The sequence below is a fragment of the Coregonus lavaretus genome, assembly GCF_964263955.1.
Source record: "Coregonus lavaretus genome assembly, chromosome: 38".
NCBI lineage: Eukaryota > Metazoa > Chordata > Actinopteri > Salmoniformes > Salmonidae > Coregonus > Coregonus lavaretus.
This window is the reverse complement of record NC_140025.1, coordinates 6906696-6930853: the sequence shown is the minus strand read 5'-3', so window position 1 is coordinate 6930853 and position 24158 is coordinate 6906696. Positions and strand designations below refer to the sequence as shown.

The window sequence follows — 24158 nt, the reverse complement described above, 5'->3', positions numbered from 1 at the left end:
AAGGATCTCATGGGAGGTTGTTCATCTGTCGGAACAGCCTGTCTGGCAGCAAACTCTGCGTCTTGATTGGCTATCGAAAAAGCCCTGATAAAATCCGAAACTCCTATTGGATAATACATAATTCCGCATGTGGGCGTCATTGTCAGACTGTTACGCCACAGATGGAACAATAAGTGAACATTTTTTGCGGGGTAATGCTGTTTGATGTTGTGCGTGACCTGACTGTACTTTGCAGCGGATCTGCAACAGCAAACCATACTTTATTCAAGTATTTCGTTCGTGATTTCTTGTCCATAGTCAACATAAAAGGTAAGGCGATCTATAATTTATAACAGTGTTGATGACAGCCTCTATACCAGCTCCTTAGAAAGGAGAAGGAAATTAATTACTTCAAAGCACTTGCAATCTCTGTTTGGAAACGGGGAGGGGGGACCTTTTGTGTTGAGATAGGGTAAATTAGGTGGTGATCCGAAGCTGAAAAACGTGAAGTTGATCGATCCCCGTCGAGGGAGGAGCTGATATTTTGTATATGACAGTAAAACATGCTTATGATGACTATAAAATGTGTTGGCCTTAAATTCTTGCACATTTTCGCATAAAATGTATATTTCAACAGTCTGCGCAGGCAAATTTGCCGAACTGCTAAACTTGGAACCAATCACAACTCCCATACATACCCCTCGTGATGAAGGCAGCCAATGGCCTGCTTCTGTCTTCGATGTAAACACAGCCTCTTGTGAAAACGCGAGCTGCTGTCTGGATCAGATAAGCTAGCTCCCAAAGACTGAAATAAGATAAATACACTACATCACCAAAAGTATGTGGATACCACTTCAAATTAGTGGTTTCGGCTATTCAGCCACACCCGTTGGTGTATAATATCGAGCACACAGCCATGTAATCTCCATAGACAAACATTGGCAGTAGAATGGCCTTACTGAAGAGCTCAGTGACTTTAAACTTGGCACCTTCATAGGATGCCACCTTTCCAACAAGTCAGTTTGTCAAATTCCTGCCCTGGTCAACTGTAAGTGCTGTTATTGGGAAGTGGAAACGTCTAGGAGCAACAACGGCTCAGCTGCGAAGTGGTAGGCCACACAAGCTCATAGAATGGGACCGCTGAAGCATGTAAAAATCGTCACTCACTACCGAGTTCCAAACTGCCTCTGAAAGTAACGTCAGCACAATAACAGTTTGTCGGGAGCTTCATTAAATGGGTTTCCATGGCCAAGCAGCCGCACACAAGCCTAAGATCACCATGCGCAATGCCAAGCGTCGGCTGGAGTGGTGTAAAGCTCGCCGCTATTGGACTCTGGAGCAGTGGAAACGCGTTCTCTGGAGTGATGAATCACGCTTCACCATCTGGCAGTCCGATGGATGAATCTAGGTTAGGCGGATGGCAGGAGAACGCTACCTGCCCCAATGCATAGTGCCAACTGTAATGTTTGGTGGAGGAGGAATAATAGGCTGGGGCTGTTTTTCATGGTTCGGGCTAGGCCCCTTAGTTCCAGTGAAGGGAAACCTTAACGCAACAGCATACAATGACATTCTAGACGATTCTGTGCTTCCAACTTTGTGGCAAAAGTTTGGGGAAGGCCCTTTCCTGTTTCATCATGACAATGCCCCCGTGCACAAAGCGTGGTCCAGAAATGGTTTGTTGAGATCGGTGTGGAAGAACTTGACTGGCCTGCACAGAGCCCTGACCTCAACCCCATCGAACACCTGTGGGATGAGTTGGAACGCCGACTGCAAGCCAGGCCTAATCGCCCAACATCAGTGCCCTACCTCATTAATGCTCTTGTGGCTGAATGGAAGCAAGTCCTCGCAGCAATGTTCCAACATCTAGTGGAAAGCCTTCCCAGAAGAGTGGAGGCTGTTATAGCAGCAAAGGGGGGGACCAACAACATATTAATGCCCATGATTTTGGAAGGAGATATTCGAGATAGGTGTCCACATACCTTTGGTCATGTAGTTTATCTGTTTTCGAGTGCACGTGAAATATTCAGCATGCAATACGAATGGTCTTGATCGTATGAAGAGGTAACCATTTAGCCAATTTATAAAAAAGCTAGCCAACTACTGTAAATGTTAATTTGTGTTTCATTAGCTATTTCTCTGTCAGTGAATTCCATTTTTTAATCATGTTTTGGCATGTCTATGTCTCATTTCAAGTAACTAGCTGCAGGCTTAAAGAAACTTTCAATCATATACTTTGCATAGAAACTCAAATAAAAGCATGTAGATAGAAAGGTGTGTGTATACAGGTTATGCAATACAGATTGCTTAGCCTACACATATAGCATATCTTGCAATACAATCTTCTCTAAAAACAGTACAATGTGCTCTGTAGTAAGAGTCCCGTGTAGCTCATTTGGTAGAGCATGGCGCTTGCAACGCCAGGTTTGTGGGTTCGTTTCCCACAGGGGACCAGAATGAAAAAATGTATGTACTCACTAACTGTAAGTCGCTCTGGATAAGAGCGTCTGCTAAATGACTAAAATGTAAAATAACCAGAGTTTGAGTTCTAAACCAGATGAGTTCTCAAATAGCAGCTGCCCAATACAATGGTGGGCGTGCATCAAATCAAATCAAATTGTATTTGTCACATGGGCCGAATACAACAGGTGTAGACCTTAACGTGAAATGCTTACTTACAAGCCCTTAACCAACAATGCAGTTTTAAGAAAAATAAGAGTTAAGAAAATGTTTACTAAATAAACTAAAGCAAAAAAAATAAGAGGAACAATAACGAGGCTATATACAGGGGGTACCGGTACCGAGTCAATGTGCGGGGGCACCGGTTAGTTGAGGTGATTGAGTTAATATGTACATGTAGGTAGGGTTAAAGTGACTATGCATAGATAATAAACAGCGAGTAGCAGCAGCATAAAAAAGGGGGGATTCAATGCAAATATTCCAGGTATCCATTTGATTAGCTGTTCAGCAGTCTTATGGCTTGGGGGTAGAAGCTGTTAAGAAGCCTTTTGGACCTAGACTTGGCACTCCGGTGCCACTTGCCGTGCGGTAGCAGAGAGAACGGTCTATGACTAGTGTGGCTGGAGTCTTTGGCAATTTTCAGGGGCTTCCTCTGACACCGCCTGATATAGAGGTCTTGAATGGCAGGAAGCTTGGCCCCAGTGATGTACTGGGCCGTACGCACTACCCTCTCTAGCACCTTGCGGTCGGAGGCTGAGCAGTTGCCATACCAGACAGTGATGCAACCAGTCAGGATGCTGTCAATGGTGCAGCTGTATAACTTTTTGAGGATCTGAGGGCCCATGCCAACTCTTTTCAGTCTCCTGAGGGGGAATAGGCGTTGTTGTGCCCTCTTCAAGACTGTCTTGGTGTGTTCGGGCCATGACAGTTTGTTGGTGATGTGGACACCAAGGAACCTGAAACTGCTCCACTACAGCTCCGTCGATGAGAATGGGAGCGTGCTCAACCCTCCTTTTTCTGTAGTCCACGATCGTCTAATTTTTTCTTGATCACGTTGAGGGAGAGGTTGTTGTCTTGGCACCACACTGCCAGGTCTCTGACATCCTCCCTATAGGCTGTCTAATCAGTGTCGGTGATCAGGCCTACCACCGTTGTGTCGTTGGCAAACTTAATGATGGTGTTGGAGTCGTGCTTGGCCACACAGTCATGAGTGAACAGGGAGTACAGGAGGGAACTAAGCATGCACCCCTGAGGGGCCCCCGTGTTGAGGATCATCGTGGCAGATGTGTTGTTGCCTACCCTTACCACCCGTCAGGAAGTCCAGGATCCAGTTGCAGAGGGAGGTGTTTAGTCCCAGGGTCCTTAGTTTAGTGATGAGCTTTGAGGGCACTATGGTGTTGAACGCTGAGCTCTATAATGTTGGATGCATTGGAATATAAGGTATGGAGAATGATAAAGAGAATGATAGAGCCTGTAGGATTATAGAAAAAGCAGTTCATAAATTGTTTGAGTTTCAAATACTAGATGTTCAGTGAATGTGAGTATATCTAGGTGGTTTAAATTAACATTCCCACTAACCTTCTAAAAGATGACGTTGCCAAAATCGAATTATAATGTACGTTTCATGCATGTACATTTCAACAAAGAACACAATCACAAATAGTGTTTCACCATTTATTGGGTATGGAGACAAATAGCAAAGGTGGCTTAGGGAGTATTTGAAGTATCTAAATATAGTGTAACCTACCAATCAATATAGGCTAAATCAAGTACTGTGGAGGGTTGCAGTCCAGAAATTAGAGCTTTACCATCTATGCCAAAAGCCTGGGCCTCTGATAGAGACTGTAGAACTGTCATCAGCGCATGATTCAGTATTCCCCCTTCTCTGTAGGAGCATTTGTGTGCCCAGGCCCCATAGGCGTATCAAAGATCCCACCCTGGTCACTAATGTAGCTGACCGATGTAGAGAGAGACAAGTACCTTAACAGAATGCAATCTAAAGCTTGTGTGGTCTAGAGACGAGAACTCTACCGTCTATGGTAAAAGCCTGGGCTGCTGACGGGGACGATATAATTCTCCCCACTGCATGTTACAATAGTAAAATAATCAGTTTGTCATGTGTGAAACTGATTCTACATTGAATTTAGTCTTTGAGATGCTCAAACAAGCATGTGTATCTGTAGTTGGTGTTCTTCAACTCTAAAATGCACTAGACTGTGTAAGACAACCAACAAAGAAAAGACAGGCAAATGCATATGTGGTCTCAATGTCTAAATAGTGACGGACAGCAGGGATAGTTCAAATGGCAGGACTTGGTGAATAGATCATAGGAGACAAAAGTGAGAGACAATAATGAATAAAGATGCTCAAACAAGTACATGTATCTGTAGTGGGTGTGCTTCAACTCTAAAATGCGCTAAACTGTCCAAGACAAAATCCACAAAGAAAAGACAACAGGCAAATGCATATGTGATCCCAATGTCTAAATAGTGACGGCAAGGCTAGTTCAAACTGCAGTAGGATGGTTCTCCTCACAGGTCCGTGAATCAGCCCATGCTTGGTGAATAGCACTTGTTGATCTCTGGGTGCAGTACACAGGAGAGCTGAATAGATAATGTGAGACAAAAGTGGGAGACCAGAATGAATAAAATAAATCACAGCAAAGGAATGTATTTTGTGAGCTACAAAATGAACATCCTGACTTTTGAGGCAGGCAGGGTGCTCTGCAATCATCCTAGTCCAACTATTGACAGGGATAATGTGCCATTTCTTATTTGTCAGTATCAATGAAATTAGTGGGTCCTGCCTTGATGACTATTAGATTTACACTACTTGTCCTATAGATTTTTGTAGTCTTAAATTATTACTTTGAATAAACTGATAGCTAAAACGCTCCTTGTCCCGGAATGACATGCTAGCTAGTGATAAAGCTACAGTATCTGCTCCTGCTAGCTAGCAACAGATTTGCTTGTTGTACCTAGCTAGCTAGCTAGCTAGCTAGCTAACTACATTACTAAGGTTGCTGTGTTCTAAGTTGGGAGTCGTTTTACAGCTTGCATTGATGGTATCATGTTTCTATAACTAAATAGTTATAAATAAATAAAGACTTTACCTGATAGCAGTTTGTCGGATGAAGATTGCTCTCAATATGTCACCAGCTGTCTACTACCTTAGATACGGATAATGTGATTGGCAGACGGGATCAGCAGAGATAGTACCATGGATAGTACACAAGTTTTGATTGGTTTACAGTTTAGTACTCTGCGACGTTTGCCTGTCCAGCTAGCGAACATAAAAGTATATATTTACATTTTTGTGTTCAGAATAAATAAATACACACTATGTAAAAACCAGCTCCTCCCTCGACAGAGATTGATCATCTCGAAAACTAAAGCAGATCCTGTAGCTTTCTACGGCCCATCATCTAAATGGGTTAGTTGATACAGGTCATATTGTAACCAAATACACGTCTCAATCTTAGACAATATTCATATCTTAATTTATTTGGTTGCCTCATTACATAGCTCTCTGTTACTTCTCCTTGATCAGATGGCCCAGTGGTGCCAGCTGCAACTACTGGAGTCTAAATACCTGGAGCAGGTCGACCAGCTCTATGATGACTCCTTCCCCATGGACATCAGACAGTACCTCAGCAAGTGGATTGAGAGCATCGACTGGTAAGCAGTGATGGTAGGAGAGTGTCTGCTGTATTTAATGGATAAATAAAGATTGACTCTCTACTGTAGTCTATTCATCTCCTTCATCCGATATCTTCCCCTGTGATTGAAACCCTGTAGGGAAAATGTGGCTGTTCAGGACTCCTTAGCAACAGTACGTTTCCATGACCTGCTAGCCCAGCTGGATGACCAACACAGCCGCTTCGCCCTGGAGAACAACTTCCTGCTACAACACAACATCCGCAAGATCAAGAGAAACCTCCAGGTTTAGTATGAGCTCAGTTACGTCTTTACCAGTGTCCTTCCATACTGTATTGCTTGTATGTTACAGTAATGATCTATAATACGTTTTTTAATGTATGACCCCAGTGTCTGAGTTGTTTTGGGGGTTTATAGTAATAAAGTACACACTTTCACAGGACCACTTTCAGGAGGACCCTGTTCACATGGCCATGATCATCTCCAGAAACCTGAAGGAGGAGCAGAGGATTCTGGCTGCTGCCAAAAGCATAGAGGTGCCCTACATTGACTTGTATTGACATACATTGTAATTCATAAAATCACCACACGTCTTTCTCTATCCATGCTGTCAGATATTGTAGATGATCCATAACTGTATATTGGACCGTTTACATGCTTTAACTGTGCAGTTAAATGAACAGTATTTTCTTCTCAGACTGACAGAGAAAACACACACACTAGCATGGTTCTGGAGAAACAAAAGCTGGACAACAAAGTCAAAGACATGAAAAACAAGGTTCAGGTGAGTTAACATTTCCATCATATACTATATGTTGATTGTTTCCTGGTGGAACAAGTCCATCATTGATTTTCAGTACATGTTCATGCATGTCAGTTTTGTCATCTATCTGATCCAACACGTTTATCTCACTTGCTAGGAAGCGGATCAGAATATAAAGTCTCTGGAATACCTTCAAGACGAGCATGACTTTAAGCTAAATACTCTTAAGAACAGAGGTGAGGTGATTTATTCTCAATCTGTAATAGATCATCATCTATTTACAGGAATCTGTGTTTCAAGTATAGTCAGTAAGTGAATGTTTTTCCTTCTCTCACTTTAGAACATGAAATTAACGGGCTGACACCGAAACAGCTGGAACATGAGAAGCTGCTGATTGTAGAGATGTGTTTCAAGCTGAAGTTCAAGAGAGGGGTAAGAGGGGTCATGATGAGGCTAAACAGTGACATTTTATCATGACATTGTACTGTGAATATTAACTGATTGTTTACGCTTCAAGCACCACTAAAACGACATGTATTCTAGTCATTCCGAACATATGAGTTGAGACTAAGGGGGCTTTCACACCAAATTGGTTTGGTGCGGTATTTCCAAACTCTGGTGCGTTTACCCCCTTAGTTCGGTTCGTTTGGACTGGTGTGGACACTATATCCGCACTTGGGAGCGCACTAAACAAAGCACAGTGGTTTGCTCAAAAAGGGTGGTCTCGGTCCGATTCAATTCGTACTGTGGTGCGGTTCGCTGCAGGTGAGAACGCAGTCCGGCCAAACAGAGGAAAATAAGTTGCGCATTATTATTGGTTGTTTGACTGAGCATTTGATTTAAAGTACCCAGCATCATCACTTGAGATCTCTGAAACATTGTGAGTAGCAGCACATTTATGAGCGCATCTGATGCAGATTAGGGGAGCTGTGGGCTATACCGGGGATATAGCTGAATATAGCCTATTCACCTCGCAGTTAGAGCGGCTATTGTCCTCAGTTTCTTCCCGCATGTTGATGGAAGACCAAAGCGAAAGTAATATGAAGATTGGGACACACAAGTGATGCTTCATGATAATCATAGATGGATTTAACGTGAGCATTTAAACAAATTACTTGAATGGACACATGGTTTTGTTAAGGAATTTTTGTTAGTTTGACATTTGGCAGTGTGAAACCAAGTGGACCAAATGGAGGGGAAATGACAATGTAACAAATAGTTGAACTCCGATTTGAACTATAGCTCAAAACTATGTGTGAAAACACCTTAAGAGTGTATTATCCAGTAATAACCAGCCTGCTCATATTGAAGAGTAGATAATAACTGTTATTTGTGTGCATGGACTTTACTTCATTTCCTCCACAGGAAGTGGTTGGCCAATTGGCAGAGGTGCTTAACATGGCAGAGGCAGTCCAGTCAGACCTGATCTCAGAGGAGCTGCCTGAGTGGAAAAAGAGGCAGCAGAGCTCCTGTATCGGAGGACCACCCAACGCATGTCTGGACCAACTGCAGAACTGGTGAGGAGGCTAGTTCATTCTCTTGGGCAAATCTTGTCTGATCAAGCAAAAATATGAATTTATGAACCCAACAATTTTTTAATAAAGTATTTTTCTTCGTCTCCCCCTGTAGGTTCACAGCGGTGGCGGAAAGCCTGCAGCAGGTGAGGCAGCAGCTGAAGGAGCTCCAGGAACTAGAGCAGAAGTACACATACGACAACGACCCAATCACACAGCAGAAAGGCTTACTGGAGGGGCGGGCCCTGGCACTGTTCCGGAACATCCTAGAACAGTGAGTGACACCACACTTGTATTCCACTGTTAAAGGTCCACTCTGTGTTCTTTGCTGCTGTTTTTGATAATTTAAATTAATTATATATATATATATATACACACACACACTACCAGTCAAAAGTTTGGACACACTTACTCATTCAAGGTTTTTTCTTTATTTTTACTGTTTTTTATTTTGTAGAATAATAGTGAAGACATCAAAACTATGAAATAACACATATGGAATCATGTAGGAACCAAAAAAGTGTTCAACAAATCAAAATATATTTGAGATTCTTGATGACAGCTTTGCACACTCTTGACATTCTCTCAACCAGCTTCATGAGGTAGTCACCAGGAATGCATTTCAAGTAAAAGGTGTGCTTTCTTAAAAGTTAATTTGTGGAATTTCTTTCCTTCTTAATGCCTTTGAGCCAATCAGTTGTGTTGTGACAAGGTAGGGGGGGTGTACAGAAGATAGCCCTATTTGGTAAAAAAACAAGTCCATATTATGGCAAGAACAGCTCAAATAAGCAAAGAGAAACGACAGTCCATCATTACGTTAAGACATGAAGGTCAGTCAATACGGAACATTTCAAGTACTTTTTGAAAGTTTCTTCAAGTGCAGTCGCAAAAACCATCAAGCGCTATGATGAAACTGGCTCTTATGAGGGCCGCCACCGGTCTAATGAGATGGCGTATCGCAGCAGAATGCTGTGGTAGCCATGCTGGTTAAGTGTGCCTGGAATTCTAAATAAATCACAGACTGTGTCACCAGCAAAGCACCCCCACATCATAACATCTCCTCCTCCATGCTTTATGGTGGGAAATACACATGCGGAGATAATCTGTTCACCCACACCGCGTCTCACAAAGACACGGCGGTTGCAACAAAAAATCTCAAATTTGGACTCCAGACCAAAGGACAAATTTCCACCGGTCTAATGTCCATTGCTCGTGTTTCTTGGCCCAAGCAAGTCTCTTCTTCTTATTGGTGTACTTGAGTAGTGGTTTCTTTGCAGCAATTTGACCATGAAGGCCTGATTCACACAGTCTCCTCTGAACAGTTGATGTTGAGATGTGTCTGTGACTTGAACTCTGTGAAGCATTTATTTGGGCTGCAATTTCTGAGGCTGGTAACTCTAATGAACTTATCCTTTGCAGCAGAGGTAACTCTGGGTCTTCCATTCCTGTGGTGGTCTTCATAAATTCCACAAATTAACTTTTAATTCCAGGTGACTACCTCATGAAGCTGGGTGAGAGAATGCCAATAGTGTGCAAAGCTGTCATCAAGGCAAAGGGTGGCTATTTGAAGAATCTCAAATATAAATTATAGTTTCATTTGTTTAACACTTTTTTGGTCACTACATGATTCCATATGTGTTATTTCATAGTTTTGATGTCTTCACTATTATTCTACAATGTAGAAAATAGTAAAAATAAAGAAAAACCCTTGAATGAGTAGGTGTGTCCAAACTTTTAACTGGTACTGGGTATCTTTATTTTGGTGTTTTTCAGAGTCAGTAGAAATGCCTCTTTAGTGTCCTAAGTTTTCATAACTGTGACTGACCTTAATTGCCTACAGTCTGTAAGCTGTTAGTGTCTTAACGACCGTTCCACAGGTGCATGTTCATTAATTGTTTATGGTTCATTGAACAAGCATGGGAAACAGCGTTTAACCAGTTTATATATATATATATATATAAACTCAGCAAAAAAAGAAATGTCCTCTCACTGTCAACTGCATTTATTTTCAGCAAACTTAACATGTGTAAATATTAGTATGAACATAACAAGATTCAACAACTGAGACATAAACTGATCAATTTCCATAGACATGTGACTAACAGAAATTGAATAATTTGTCCCTGAACAAAGGGGGGGGGTCAAAATCAAAAGTAACAGTCAGTATCTGGTGTGGCCACCAGCTACATTAAGTACTGCAGTGCATCTCCTCCTCATGTACTGCACCAGATTTGCCAGTTCTTGCTGTGAGATGTTACCCCACTCTTCCACCAAGGCACCTGCAAGTTCCCAGACATTTCTGGGGGGAATAGCCCTAGCCCTCACCCTCCGATCCAACCGGTCCCAGATGTGCTCAATGGGATTGAGATCCGGGCTCTTCGCTGGCCATGGCAGAACACTGACATTCCTGTCTTGCAGGAAATCACCCACATAACGAGCAGTATGGCTGGTGGCATTGTCATGCTAGAGGGTAATTTAAGGATGAGCCTGTAGGAAGGGTACCACATGAGGGAGGAGGATGTCTTCCCTGTAACGCACAGCGTTGAGATTGCCTGCAATGACAACAAGCTCAGTCTGATGATGCTGTGACACACCGCCACAGACCATGACGGACCCTCCACCTCCAAATCGATCCTGCTCCAGAGTACAGGCCTCGGTGTAATGCTCATTCCTTTGACGATAAATGCGAATCCGACCATCAACCCTGGTGAGACAAAACCGCGACTGGTCAGTGTAGAGCACTTTTTGCCAGTCCTGTCTGGTCCAGCGACGGTGGGTTTGTGCCCATAGGCGACGTTGTTGCCGGTGATGTCTGGTGAGGACCTGCCTTACAACAGGTCTACAAGCCCTCAGTCCAGCCTCTCTCAGCCTATTGCTGACAGTCTGATGGAGGGATTGTGCGTTCCTGGTGTAACTCCTAACAGCATGCCTAAGGCATGTTCACGCAGATGAGCAGGGACCCTGGGTATCTTTATTTTGGTGTTTTTCAGAGTCAGTAGAAAGGCCTCTTTAGTGTCCCTAAGTTTTCATAACTGTGACTGACCTTAATTGCCTACAGTCTGTAAGCTGTTAGTGTCTTAACGACCGTTCCACAGGTGCATGTTCATTAATTGTTTAAGGTTCATTGAACAAGCATGGGAAACAGCGTTTAACCACTTTTCAATGAAGATCTCTAAAGTTATTTGGATTTTGACGAATTATCTTTGAAAGACAGGGTCCTGAAAAAGGGATGTTTCTTTTTATATGTCTATACCCATTTGTTCTTGAAGAATATCACTTCTAAATGCCTCTATACAGTATATCACCTCAACATTCCTTGTGTCTGTGGTGTGTCTCAGTTCATTGGTGGTGGAGAGACAGCCCTGTATGCCCACACATCCACAGAGACCCCTGGTGCTGAAGACACAGGTGCAATTCACTGTCAAGCTCAGGTAAGCACAAACACAACAGCACCTACCATCTGTAGTTCCTCCCATCTGTAGTTCCTATGGATCTTTCCAGGCCTGGTTGAGTTTTGATTTGTATTTCATCTTCTCTAGATTTCTTGTGAAGCTCCAGGAATTCAACTATCAACTCAAAGTGAAAGCTTTGTTTGACAAGTAAGTGGATGAGTGTAGTAGAATATATGTGTTTGTGTGTTATGTCCTGCTCTTGAATTTGTGATGTGAATACACAACTAAAGGGGGAATGCACATTGTGTTTTCTCTCCAGGGACGTTACAGAAAAGAAAGGGTTTCGTAAGTTCAACATATTGGGGACCAACACAAAGGTTATGAATATGGAGGAGTCAAATGGAAGCTTGGCTGCAGAGTTTCGCCATTTGGTAAGCTAGCACAATTTACAAATAGCATACAGGGCACTATATCTGAATGAGTTGTCCCGATTGGCCATTTGGACCTGCACTGTCATCACTCCTTACAGTTTATTCTCTGGTCTCAACACAGCAACTGAAAGAGCAGAAAGTAGCCGGCAACAGAACAAATGAGGTAAGAGACTACCTGCAGATTGATAGCTGGGTTATAGGACTGTCCTATAATGACAAGGTAATCAGTTACAGTCAATTCATTCCGGTAGATATGATATGTACTAAGTACAGCGTGGTACTGAGTCCTAGGGTGCGTCACAATAATATCTCCTTTCTCCTGAAGTGTACACTTGTTCACTACTTCCCACAAATCTAAAAGCATTGGATTGGTATGGGCCGGAGGGAGTTTCCATCATATTTCTTTCAAATCGGTGAAGGGAAGTGAACAAGTGCAGACTTTTGGAGGAAGGTGAGACAATTGGGACATCGCCCTAATGTGTTACTGTCTGACCATGTTATTCCAGGGGCCTCTCATTGTGACAGAAGAGCTGCACTGCATCTGCTTTGAGTCTGAACTCAACCAGTCAGGTCTGGAGCTCAAGCTAGAGGTAAGTGGTCTGACATATAGTTCAGAAAGGAAGCACCAAGTAGAAAACGTTTTTTTTTAACCATTTATTAAAGAATGAGTCATGCAAGTCTTGGCGATATAGGCTCTGCTCCTTCAGGGTAGCTCACTGCCCAAGCAAAGCATCAATATATCAAATTACCTACAAGCAGGAAAACAGAACCTAACAGGTGGAGGCTGGAGTGGTGGTGGGAGCAAAGAAGCAAACGCATACTAGCAGTAGCAGCAAGCGGCAGCAGGATGTGTTAGCAGAATCGGTCAGCTTAAATAGAACTCCAAATAAGGTAGAGGGGATTGTTACTAGCATCTAATTGGTGCCATCTCAGCTGATGCTGATGATTTATTTCAGAAAGGAAACGCCACATAGAAATATGTTTAACCATTTATTAAATAATTTAATATTGCAAGTCTTTGCGATATAGTCTCTGTTACATCAGGGTAGCTCACTGCCCAAGCAAAGCGTCAATATATACAATTACCTACAAGCTATACCAATCCCCCAAAACAGCAGAACCATACGCCAGACGACTATGTGTAGCTACGGCAGAATGCGCCGTTGAGATATGATCAAATAGATCAGCTAAGTCATCCTACCATTACAAGACCATACCATGTGTGAATATTAACAATTTGTAGAATGCGCTGTGCAACGTATGTCTTATAGTTCTCATATGCTTGACGCAAGGTGAGCTGTCATCTTGGTATATGGGAATATTCGTCCTATCTAACTAGCAACTGTAAGCAATATGAACCCAACCGCCCTGGAAACACACCGCCGGGTGCTCTCACTGAAACTAAATGAGTAATCATCTGACGGGTCTACATAAAAATATATCCTTATCTAACAAGCAAACTTAAGCAATATGACCCAGTCAACCACCTGCAGCTACAATGCCTTCGGAAAGTATTCAGACCCCTTGACTTTTTCCACATTTTGTTACGTTACAGCCTTAATCTGAAATTGATTATTGCTTTTTTCCATCATCAATCTACACACAATACCCCATAATGACAAAGCAAAAACTGGTTTTTAGAAATTTTTGCAAATGTATTACAAATAAAAAAAACGGAAATATCACAATTACATAAGTATTCAGACCCTTTACTCAGTACTTTGTTGAAGCACCTTTGGCAGCGTTTACAGCATTGAGTCTTCTTCGGAATGACGCTTTAAGCTTGGCACACCTTTATTTGGGGAGTTTCTCCCATTCTTCTCCGCAGATCATCAAGCTCTGTCAGGTTGGATGGGGAGCGTCGCTGCACAGCTATTTTCAGGTCTCTCCAGAGATGTTCGATCGGGCTCTGGCTGGGCCACTCAAGGACATTCAGAGACTTGTCCCAAAGCCATTCCTGCGTTGTCTTGACTGTGTGCTTAGGGTCGTTGTCTGAGGCGTCTTAGAAAATGTATCTAGGTTCACCTCATCATCCAAGTATAGGGAGTTTGTAAATCAACCAACAACGTTATTAGAAGTATGGTAACATAAAAGACAAATCCCCCATCGTGTATATGTAATGTACTTTATATCAAGTTGCCAGCAAATACAGCAACGTGTATTTGACGCCATCATAGCAAACGTAATGAGGCATGGTACTGGCAGGTAAACTCATCGACATTTAGGAGCTCTCAATAGGTCATTCTACCATTACATGACTGTCTACAAGGCCTCTGTGTAGCATAAGCTAATGCAGCCGTACATCTATTTCTCATATGACGCACCGCGTGTTTCTTGGCCCAAGCAGTTTCTTGGCCCAAATGCATTCCAGGTGACTACCTCATGAAGCTGGTTGAGAGAATGCCAAGAGTGTGCAAAGCTGTCATCAAGGCAAAGGGTGGCTATTTGAAGAATCTCAAATATAAAATATATTTTGATTTGTTTAACACTTTTTGTTTACTACATGATTCCATATGTGTTAGTTCATAGTTTTGATGTCTTCATTATTATTCTACAATGCAAAACATTTTAAAGAAACCCTTGAATGAGTAGGTGTGTCCAAACTTTTGACTGGTAGTGTAGTCTACCTGAGCTGAAGGCTTTGTCTAACTTGTATATATAAAAAAAATCCAGAAAATCACATTGTAGGATTTTTAATGAATTTATTTGCAAATTATGGTGGAAAATAAGTATTTGGTCAATAACAAAAGTTTCTCAATACTTTGTTATATACCCTTTGTTGGCAATGACACAGGTCAAACGTTTTCTGTAAGTCTTCACAAGGTTTTCACACACTGTTGCTGGTATTTTGGCCCATTCCTCTTATGCAGATCTCCTCTAGAGCAGTGATGTTTTGGGGCTGTCGCTGGGCAACACAGACTTTCAACTCCCTCCAAAGATTTTCTATGGGGTTGAGATCTGGAGACTGGCTAGGCCACTCCAGGACCTTGAAATGCTTCTTACGAAGCCACTCCTTCGTTGCCCGGGCGGTGTGTTTGGGATCATTGTCATGCTGAAAGACCCAGCCACGTTTCATCTTTAATGCCCTTGCTGATGGAAGGAGGTTTTCACTCAAAATCTCACGATACATGGCCCCATTCATTCTTTCCTTTACACGGATCAGTCGTCCTGGTCCCTTTGCAGAAAAACAGCCCCAAAGCACAGTAGGTATGGTGTTCTTTGGATGCAACTCAGCATTCTTTGTCCTCCAAACACGACAAGTTGAGTTTTTACCAAAAAGTTATATTTTGGTTTCATCTGACCATATGACATTCTCCCAATCCTCTTCTGGATCATCCAAATGCACTCTAGCAAACTTCAGACAGGCCTGGACATGTACTGGCTTAAGCAGGGGGACACGTCTGGCACTGCAGGATTTGAGTCCCTGGCGGCGTAGTGTGTTACTGATGGTAGGCTTTGTTACTTTGGTCCCAGCTCTCTGCAGGTCATTCACTAGGTCCCCCCGTGTGGTTCTGGGATTTTTGCTCACCGTTCTTGTGATCATTGTGACCCCACGGGGTGAGATCTTGCGTGGAGCCCCATATCGAGGGAGATTACCAGTGGTCTTGTATGTCTTCCATTTCCTAATAATTGCTCCCACAGTTGATTTCTTCAAACCAAGCTGCTTACCTATTGCAGATTCAGTCTTCCCAGCCTGGTGCAGGTCTACAATTTTGTTTCTGGTGTCCTTTGACAGCTCTTTGGTCTTGGCCATAGTGGAGTTTGGAGTGTGACTGTTTGAGGTTGTGGACAGGTGTCTTTTATACTGATAACAAGTTCAAACAGGTGCTATTAATACAGGTAACGAGTGGAGGACAGAGGAGCCTCTTAAAGAAGAAGTTACAGGTCTGTGAGAGCCAGAAATCTTGCTTGTTTGTAGGTGACCAAATACTTATTTTCCACCATAATTTGCAAATAAATTCCTAAAAAATCCTACAATGTGATTTTCTGGAGAAAAAACATCTCAATTTGTCAGTCATAGTTGATGTGTACCTATGATGAAAATTACTGGCCTCTCTCATCTTTTTAAGTGGGAGAACTTGCACAATTGGTGGCTGACTTAATACTTTTTTTCCCCACATAGAGACTGAAATATGCTCAGAACAGAAGCAGCAAGTATCGCTGTAATTGCACACTGTTCCAGACCTGCACGTTAAATTAAATGTGTTTTTAGTTAAATTTATAAGGGAAGGTATGTACGAAATTGTAAGTGTGACTGCCGGTGCAAGTCACATTAGCTAATGTGAGCTAATTAGCTAATGTGACTGGAAGACACCGTAAATGTATAGCTGATACTATAGTGTCTTGCAGTGGTCTCGTGACCCGCGCGACACATAATAGGCTATTATCTGTATTGATTGCTGCACTAAACAAATTAGTGTCCGCATGAGACCAAATACTATCAAATCGTCGTGATAAGCACCATCTTGCTCATGTCATCAATAAAACATTGGGACTCACTGTATATCGACGCATATAGGCTAGCGTAGGCCACTTCCTCCTGTATGGGCGAGCCGATTTCTCAGTGGTGAGGTGTGTTAACTGAGCGCACACTCTGCCCGAAGCTGGCATTGGGAACAAACAAAGTATAAAATACTCCCTAAACAAATCTACTAGCTAGCTAGTTGTAGCCGCTATTGACTGACAACAGTAGAGCAGCGACGTGGATTGATCCTCGCAGTCAATGACATCCCCTCAGCAGCCAGCATATTGAATGATGCGGGCAAGGTTCAAACACAGCTAGCGAGCATTTGCGAACAAAATTCATATCAGAAAACCGCAGCATAGCAAGAAACAGCTAGTTACAGCAGCAGTGTCAATACAGCAAAAGAAGCAAACTCATACTAGCAAGACGGGCACTCAGCTTCCCTATCTAAACTGGCTTCACTTTATACTAGGTCTACACTCCCATTTTCATGAGGTCCAACAGCACTCTGGCCTTATTTAATTTGACATTGATTTTCTCCGGACTCTGGTCCTTCTTAGGCCATCTCCCTGCCAATCGTGGTCATCTCCAACGTCAGCCAGCTGCCCAGTGGCTGGGCCTCCATCCTGTGGTACAACATGCTGACCAGCGAGCCGAAGGTAGAGTACAGTACATTCATTCAATTTAACCTTTATTTATACTTGTTATTTGCATTGAAATCAAATCTCATTGCAAGAGAGACCTGTTCAGAAGGCCCATGCATTAGCCAGTCTAAATCAGATAAAAAATTGACAGTACACAAACGCACTGCTCTCTTTTTCTGTCTCGCTCGTTACCCTGGTCTGTCCCAGAACCTGAAGTTCTTCCTGAGCCCTCCTGCAGCATCCTGGGGTCAGCTTTCTGAGGTGATGAGCTGGCAGTTCTCCTCTGTCACCAAGAGGGGACTCAATGATGAGCAGCTAGGTATGCTGGCTGACAAACTACTGGGTGAGTCACGATGGGGGATTTGTCTTTTATGTTACCATACTTTTAATAACGTTGTTGGTTGATTTACAAACTCCCTATACTTGGATGATGAGGTGAACCTAGATACATTTTCTAACAGGCCAGAAAGCACAGAGGAATCCTGAGGGCCTTATCCCCTGGACCAAGTTCTGTAAGGTAGGTCATGACTACAATATACAGAATACAACATCTTTACAGTTCACAAACACAACAATATAGAAGGATACCTAGTAATCCATCTAGACATCTGAAGACACATTGTCTACTGTAGAGTATCAGTGAGAAGAGCTTTCCCTTCTGGCTGTGGATCGAAGCCATCCTGGACCTCATCAAGAGACATCTGCTGTCCCTGTGGAACGATGGGTGAGTTATTTCATTTTCAGTGGGTTGAACATTATCATTATCAGAGAGTTAGCAGTATGGTATCTATAGCTTGCCACAACAGACTTCATTCTGTTAGTTTCTCAGCACAAAAGCAAACAACTACACTGTTACGCTCTAATTAGCTGAGGAACGCTCAATTCAGTTCTCTTATATCGAGGCAGAGTTGAGTTTTGATAACTAGTCGAGGGATTTGATGGCAACAACATTGAGTCACCATCAGTCGATTCTTGTAAAAATTGAAAAATCGGTGTTTGTATTCGATAAAAGTTTGTGTTAAAAGTATGAATTTCAGCACCCCGCTGAAGGACCGTTGTTGTATAGGACAAACATAGGTACATGTAAGCTGATGAAGAATCGACTGATGGTGACACAATGTTGTTGCTAGCAAATCCCGAGACCAGTTATGAAAACTCAACTCCGCCTCGATATGAGAGAACGGAGTTGAGCGTTCCTCTTGCTAGTTCTAATGGACTACCAGGGACCACAGATGGCTGAATCAGCTACAGTGCATTCGGAAAGTATTCAGACCCCTTCCCTTTTTCCACATTTTGTTACGGTACAGCCTTATTCTAAAATGGATTAAATAAATACAAATCCTAATCAATCACAATACCCCATAATGACAAAGCGAAAACTTTGTTAAAAATGAAAAACAGAAATACCTTATTTACATAAACTACCAGTCAAAAGTTTGGACACACCTACTCATTCAAGGGTTTTTGTTTATTTTTACTATGTTTTACATTGTAGAATATTAGTGAAGACATCAAAACTATGAAATAATACATATGGAATCATGTAGTAAACAAAAAAGTCTTAAACAAATCAAAGTATATTTGAGAATCTTCAAATAGCCACCCTTTGCCTTGATGACAGCTTTGCACACTCTTGGCATTCTCTCACCCAGCTTCACTTGGAATGCTTTTCCAACAGTCTTGAAGGAGTTCCCACATATGCTGAGCACTTGTTGGCTGCTTTTCCTTCACTCTGCGGTCCAACTCATCCCAAACCATCTCAATTTGGTTGAGGTCGGGGGACTGTGGAGGCCAGGTTATCTGATGCAGCACTCCATCACTCTCCTTGGTAAAATAACCCTTACACAGCCTGGAGGTGGTTTGGGTCATTGTCCTGTTGAAAAACAAATGATAGTCCCACTAAGCCCAAACCAGATGGGATGGCGTATCGCTGTAGAATGCTGTGGTTGCCATGCTGGTTAAGTGAGACGCAATGTCACCAGCAAAGCACCCCCACACCATAACACCACCTCCTCCATGCTTTATGGTGGGAAATACACATGCGGAGATCATCCGTTCACCCACACTGCGTCTCACAAAGACACGGCGGTTGGAACCCAAAATCTCAAATTTGGACTCCAGACCAAACGACAAATTTCCACCGGTCTAATGTTCATTGCTCGTGTTTCTTGGCCCAAGCAGGTCTCTTCTTGTTATTGGTGTCCTTTAGTAGTGGTTTCTTTGCAGCAATTCGACCATGAAGGCCTGATTCACACAGTCCCCTCTGAACAGTTGATGTTGAGATGTGTCTGTTATTTGAACTCTGTGAAGCATTTATTTGGGCTGCAATTTCAGAGGCTGGTAACTCTTAACTTATCCTCTGCAGCAGAGTTAACTCTGGGTCTTCCATTCCTGTCGCGGTCCTCACGAGAGCCAGTTTCATCATAGCGCTTGATGGTTTTTGCGACTGCCCATGAAGAAACTTTCAAATTTCTTGAAATGTTCCGTATTGACTGACCTTCATGTCTTAAAGTAATGATGGACTGTTGTTTCTCTTTGCTTATTTGAGCTGTTCTTGCCATAATATGGACTTAGCCCTATTTGGTAAAATACCATCTTCTGTATATCCCCTACCTTGTCACAACAGAACTGATTGGCTCATACGCATTAAGAAGGAAAGAAATTCCACAAATTAACTTTTAAGAAGGCACACCTGTTAATTGAAATGCATTCCAGGTGACTACCTCATGAAGCTGGTTGAGAGAATGCCAGGAGTGTGCAAAGCTGTCATCAAGGCAAAGGGTGGCTACTTTGAAGAATCTCAAATATAAAATATATATTGGTTTGTTTAACACTTTTTTGGTTACTACATGATTCCATATGTGTTATTTCATAGTTTTGATGTCTTCATTATTATTCTACAATGTAGAAAATAGTTAAAAATAAAGGAAAAACCTGGAATGAGTAGGTGTGTCCAAATTTTTGACTGGTACTGTAAGTATTCAGACCCTTTGCTATGAGACTCGAAATTGAGCTCCGGTGTATCCTGTTTCCATTGATCATCCTTGAGATGTTTCTACAACTTGATTGGAGTCCACCTGTGGTAAATTCAATTGATTGGACATGATTTGGAAAGGCATACACTTGTCTATATAAGTTCCCACACTTGAAAGTGCATGTCAGAGCAAAACCAAGCCATGAGGTCGAAGGAATTGTCCGTAGAGCTCCGAGACAGGATTGTGTCGAAGCACAGATTTGGGGAACGGTACCCAAACATTTCTGCAGCATTGAAGGTCCCCAAGAACACAGTGGCTTCCATCATTCTTAAATGGAAGAAGTTTGGAACCACCAAGACTCTTCCTAGAGCTGGCCGTCCGGCTCGGGAGAGAAGGGCCTTGGTCAGGGAGGTGACCAAGAACCTGATGGTCACTCGGACAGAGCTCCAGAGTTGCTCTGTGGAAATGGGAGAACCTTCCAGAAGGACAACCATCTCTGCAGCTCTCCCCCAATCAGGCCTTTATGGTAGAGTGGCCAGACGGAAGCCACTCCTCAGTAAAAGGCACATGACAGCCCACTTGAAGTTTGCCAAAGGCACCTAAAGACACAGACCATGAGAAACAAGGTTCTCTGGTCTGATGAAACCAAGATTGAACTCTTTGGCCTGAATGCCAAGCGTGACATCTGGAGGAAACCTGGCACCATCCCTACGGTGAAGCATGGTGGTGGCAACATCATCCTGTGGGGATGTTTTTCAGCGGCAGGGACTGGGAGACTAGTCAGGATCGAGGGAAAGATGAACAGAGCAAGGTACAGAGAGATTATTGATGAAAACCTGCTCCAGAGCGCTCAGGACCTCAGACTGGGGCAAAGGTTCACCTTCCAACAGGACAATGACCCTAAGCACACAGCCAAGACAACGCAGGAGTGGCTTCGAGACAAGTCTCTGAATGACCTTGAGTGGCCCAGCCAGAGCCTGGACTTGAACCTGATCAAACATCCCCGGAGAGATCTGAAAATAGCTGTGCAGCGACGCTCCCCATCCAACCTGACAGAGCTTGAGAGGATCTGCAGAGAAGAATGGGAGAAACTCCCTAAGTACAGGTGTACCAAGCTTGTAGCGTCATACCCAAGAAGACTCGATGGTGTAATCGCTGCCAAAGGTGCTTCAACAAAGTACTGAGTAAACGGTCTGAATACTTATGTAAATGGGATATTTCAGTTTTTTATTTCTAATACATTTTGCAAAAATTTCAAAAAACTTGTTTTTGCTTTGTCATTATGGGGTATTGTGTGTAGATTGATGAGGGAAAAAACAATTTAATCCATTTTAGAATAAGGCTGTAACGTAACAAAATGTGGAAAAAGTTAAGGGGTCTGAATACTTTCCGAATGCACTGTACATTTACAGAATTGTTGAACAATGTGAATTTCCCCTGTCAAATATACATAATAAAGTAAAATGTTGTTTACATTTAGTTGCATTCTGGGCTTTGTGAGTAAGGAGAGGGAGAAGTCCATGCTGACTGGGAAGTGTCCAGGCACGTTCTTGCTGCGCTTCAGTGAGAGTAGCAGAGATGGAGCCATCACATTCACTTGGGTGGAACACGACCTATATGGTGAGTCTGTGAAAACACACACACCACACGCACACACAGCGGCCCTGTAGGCAATTACAATTAAAAGGTTGATGTGTGTGTGTTTCGCAGATAAGCCTGTATTCCATGCAGTGGAGCCCTACACCAAGAAGGAGCTGTCTGCTGTCTCTCTGCCTGACATCATCCGCACCTACAAGGTGATGGCAGCTGAGAACATCCCAGAGAACCCACTCCGCTTCCTCTACCCAGACATCCCCAAAGACAAGGCCTTCGGAAAGTACTACGCCAGGGCCACAGAGGGTAAGCAGCCAGCAACCTTTTTGTTTCAATCCTCTGTAAATATTATAATAAATAATATATGCCATTTAGCAGACGCTTTTATCCAATGCGACTTAGTCATACGTGTATACATTTTACGTATGGGGGGTCCCGGAATAAAGAAGCATTACTGAAATCTACTTCCATTGTCCCATCAATCATGCCCCTTGGTAGCAATTGTGTTCTTTTTGATTTACACAAAGCCCCTGTGAGGACCAGGATGTCTGTTTGGTAGACCTTTGGGGTTGTGGAGCAGTTGGGGCAGGTGGTCTTTATCTCTGGCCCACCATTTTAATTTTTCAGCATCGGAGCCCATGGATGTGGAGAGTCCCACCACAACAGGATACATGAAGACAGAACTCATATCAGTGTCAGAAGTGTAAGTCTAGAGTACACTTCATATTACTCAATATTCATTTATTTCGTAAAAGGTGAAGGTGCCATAAATACTGTATTTGTATTTGCAATAGTCTGGTTTGAGTATGATTGATGATCTGACTTAACTGTCATTTTCGCAATGTGTTTTAGTCACCCATCTAGACTGCAAGACAACATGATGCCCATGTCGCCAGACGTGTTCGGAGAGCTGAAGAGGAGTGTTGCACCAGTGCTCCAGTGTTGGAATAGTCCTAAGGATATTGATGCTGTGGTGAGTAAAACTTCCCCTCTGGTGCTCAAAAAAGTTTATTAAATTCCATTCAATTGCAGTCTGATGCCAAACACTATCTAAGAATTGATGAACAATGCAATCATTGGCGAATATGTAGCCGATATGTCATCATGACATTTCTCGTCCATTATTCTTCTTCATCATACTACTTGCCTCAGCCATCTGATCTCGGAGAGTTTTTACCTGAAGACTTTCAGGTATAGTTAATGGTGCCGTTTTCGCCGAATAAGCATGTCTTTGCTAGTAATAACAGGCTGTGGGTGACATTTCAATGACACAAAATAAACACTGGTGCTGTCAAACCGTACCTACTGTAGTAACTTATAGTAGTACGTGCAGTACAACTGTTTTGTGTTTTCAGCATGAGGCTCATGTATGCATGATTATCTGTAGTCTGCTACATTTCCTGACCAGTATGCAACATCCTCTAAAAATGCTTAAATCCCTTTAGATTGGAATGAATGTGCATGTTGCAAATTCAATGTCATCATGATGGCATTTATTTTGTCCCGCTAGTCTAACCTATGGTAGTTTTGCATCCATAAAGACATTTTGCTCATGTTGACTATTTATCATCCTCTGTAGATGTTTGAGAACATGCCTAACTTGGACAGCAACTGAGCCAACGGACATGTGGGACCTGATCATTTAGTCCAGAACATGTTTTATATTGAAGCCTATTTCATTTGTATCCTTTACTCTCCTTGAACTTCAGTAGTCATGTTGCAGAACATATAAACTTTTTTTGTACGGAGTCAGTTTGAAAGATATACAATTACAGTAGAAATATACATTATATATTACGCTCACTGGAAACAATTATATATTTTGGTGATAATGTGTATAAACATAAAACACTTAGCTAACTACTGTAACATTCATATAATGACTGAATAGGCGCTCCTAAGTCTTTCCATGTCCATATTCAACCATATACAGTCCTGTGTGGCTCACTTGCGACGCCACGGTTGTGGGTTCGATTCACAGTAAGGGAAAAAAAGGTCTGAAAGTGTATGCACTCACTACTTGTAAGTCACTCTGGATAAGACCATCTGCTAAATGACCCCAAAAAAAGAATAAAATGAGATATTATCCATCTTTTGAAGTTATTTATTTATTGTTTGATCATTGAAATAAACATATCTCCATTGCCTGCAACACACAGCTGAAGCAGATATACTTGAATGAAAACAAACAAACTGATGACATCAGTATACACCTGTGGTACATTCAAAATAATTAGTTAATGTTGAAGTTGACCTGCAACTACACAGATGAACAATAAACACTCATAC

General features: G+C 42.5%; 1 protein-coding gene across 2 annotated transcripts; it reads left to right on the top strand.

The window, feature by feature from the left end:
* The first annotated feature begins 138 nt into the window (after positions 1–138).
* Positions 139–23961, top strand: stat1a (signal transducer and activator of transcription 1a). 2 transcript variants are annotated; one of them, XM_084155676.1, is made up of 24 exons: positions 139–309; positions 5986–6113; positions 6234–6378; positions 6533–6628; positions 6790–6876; positions 7013–7091; positions 7196–7287; positions 8221–8372; positions 8485–8643; positions 11708–11800; positions 11909–11968; positions 12081–12192; positions 12314–12355; positions 12699–12782; positions 17218–17316; positions 17509–17644; positions 17763–17818; positions 17934–18025; positions 21757–21896; positions 21987–22175; positions 22497–22572; positions 22722–22842; positions 23022–23060; positions 23449–23961. In XM_084155676.1, the coding sequence occupies exons 2-24, from the start codon at positions 5986–5988 to the stop codon at positions 23482–23484; spliced, it is 2313 nt and encodes a 770-aa protein (XP_084011802.1). In that variant the 5' UTR covers positions 139–309; the 3' UTR covers positions 23485–23961. The 2 variants fall into 2 exon arrangements, with proteins under 2 accessions (XP_084011802.1, XP_084011803.1); XM_084155677.1 differs by lacking the exon at positions 23022–23060.
* Positions 23962–24158: the final 197 nt, after the last annotated feature.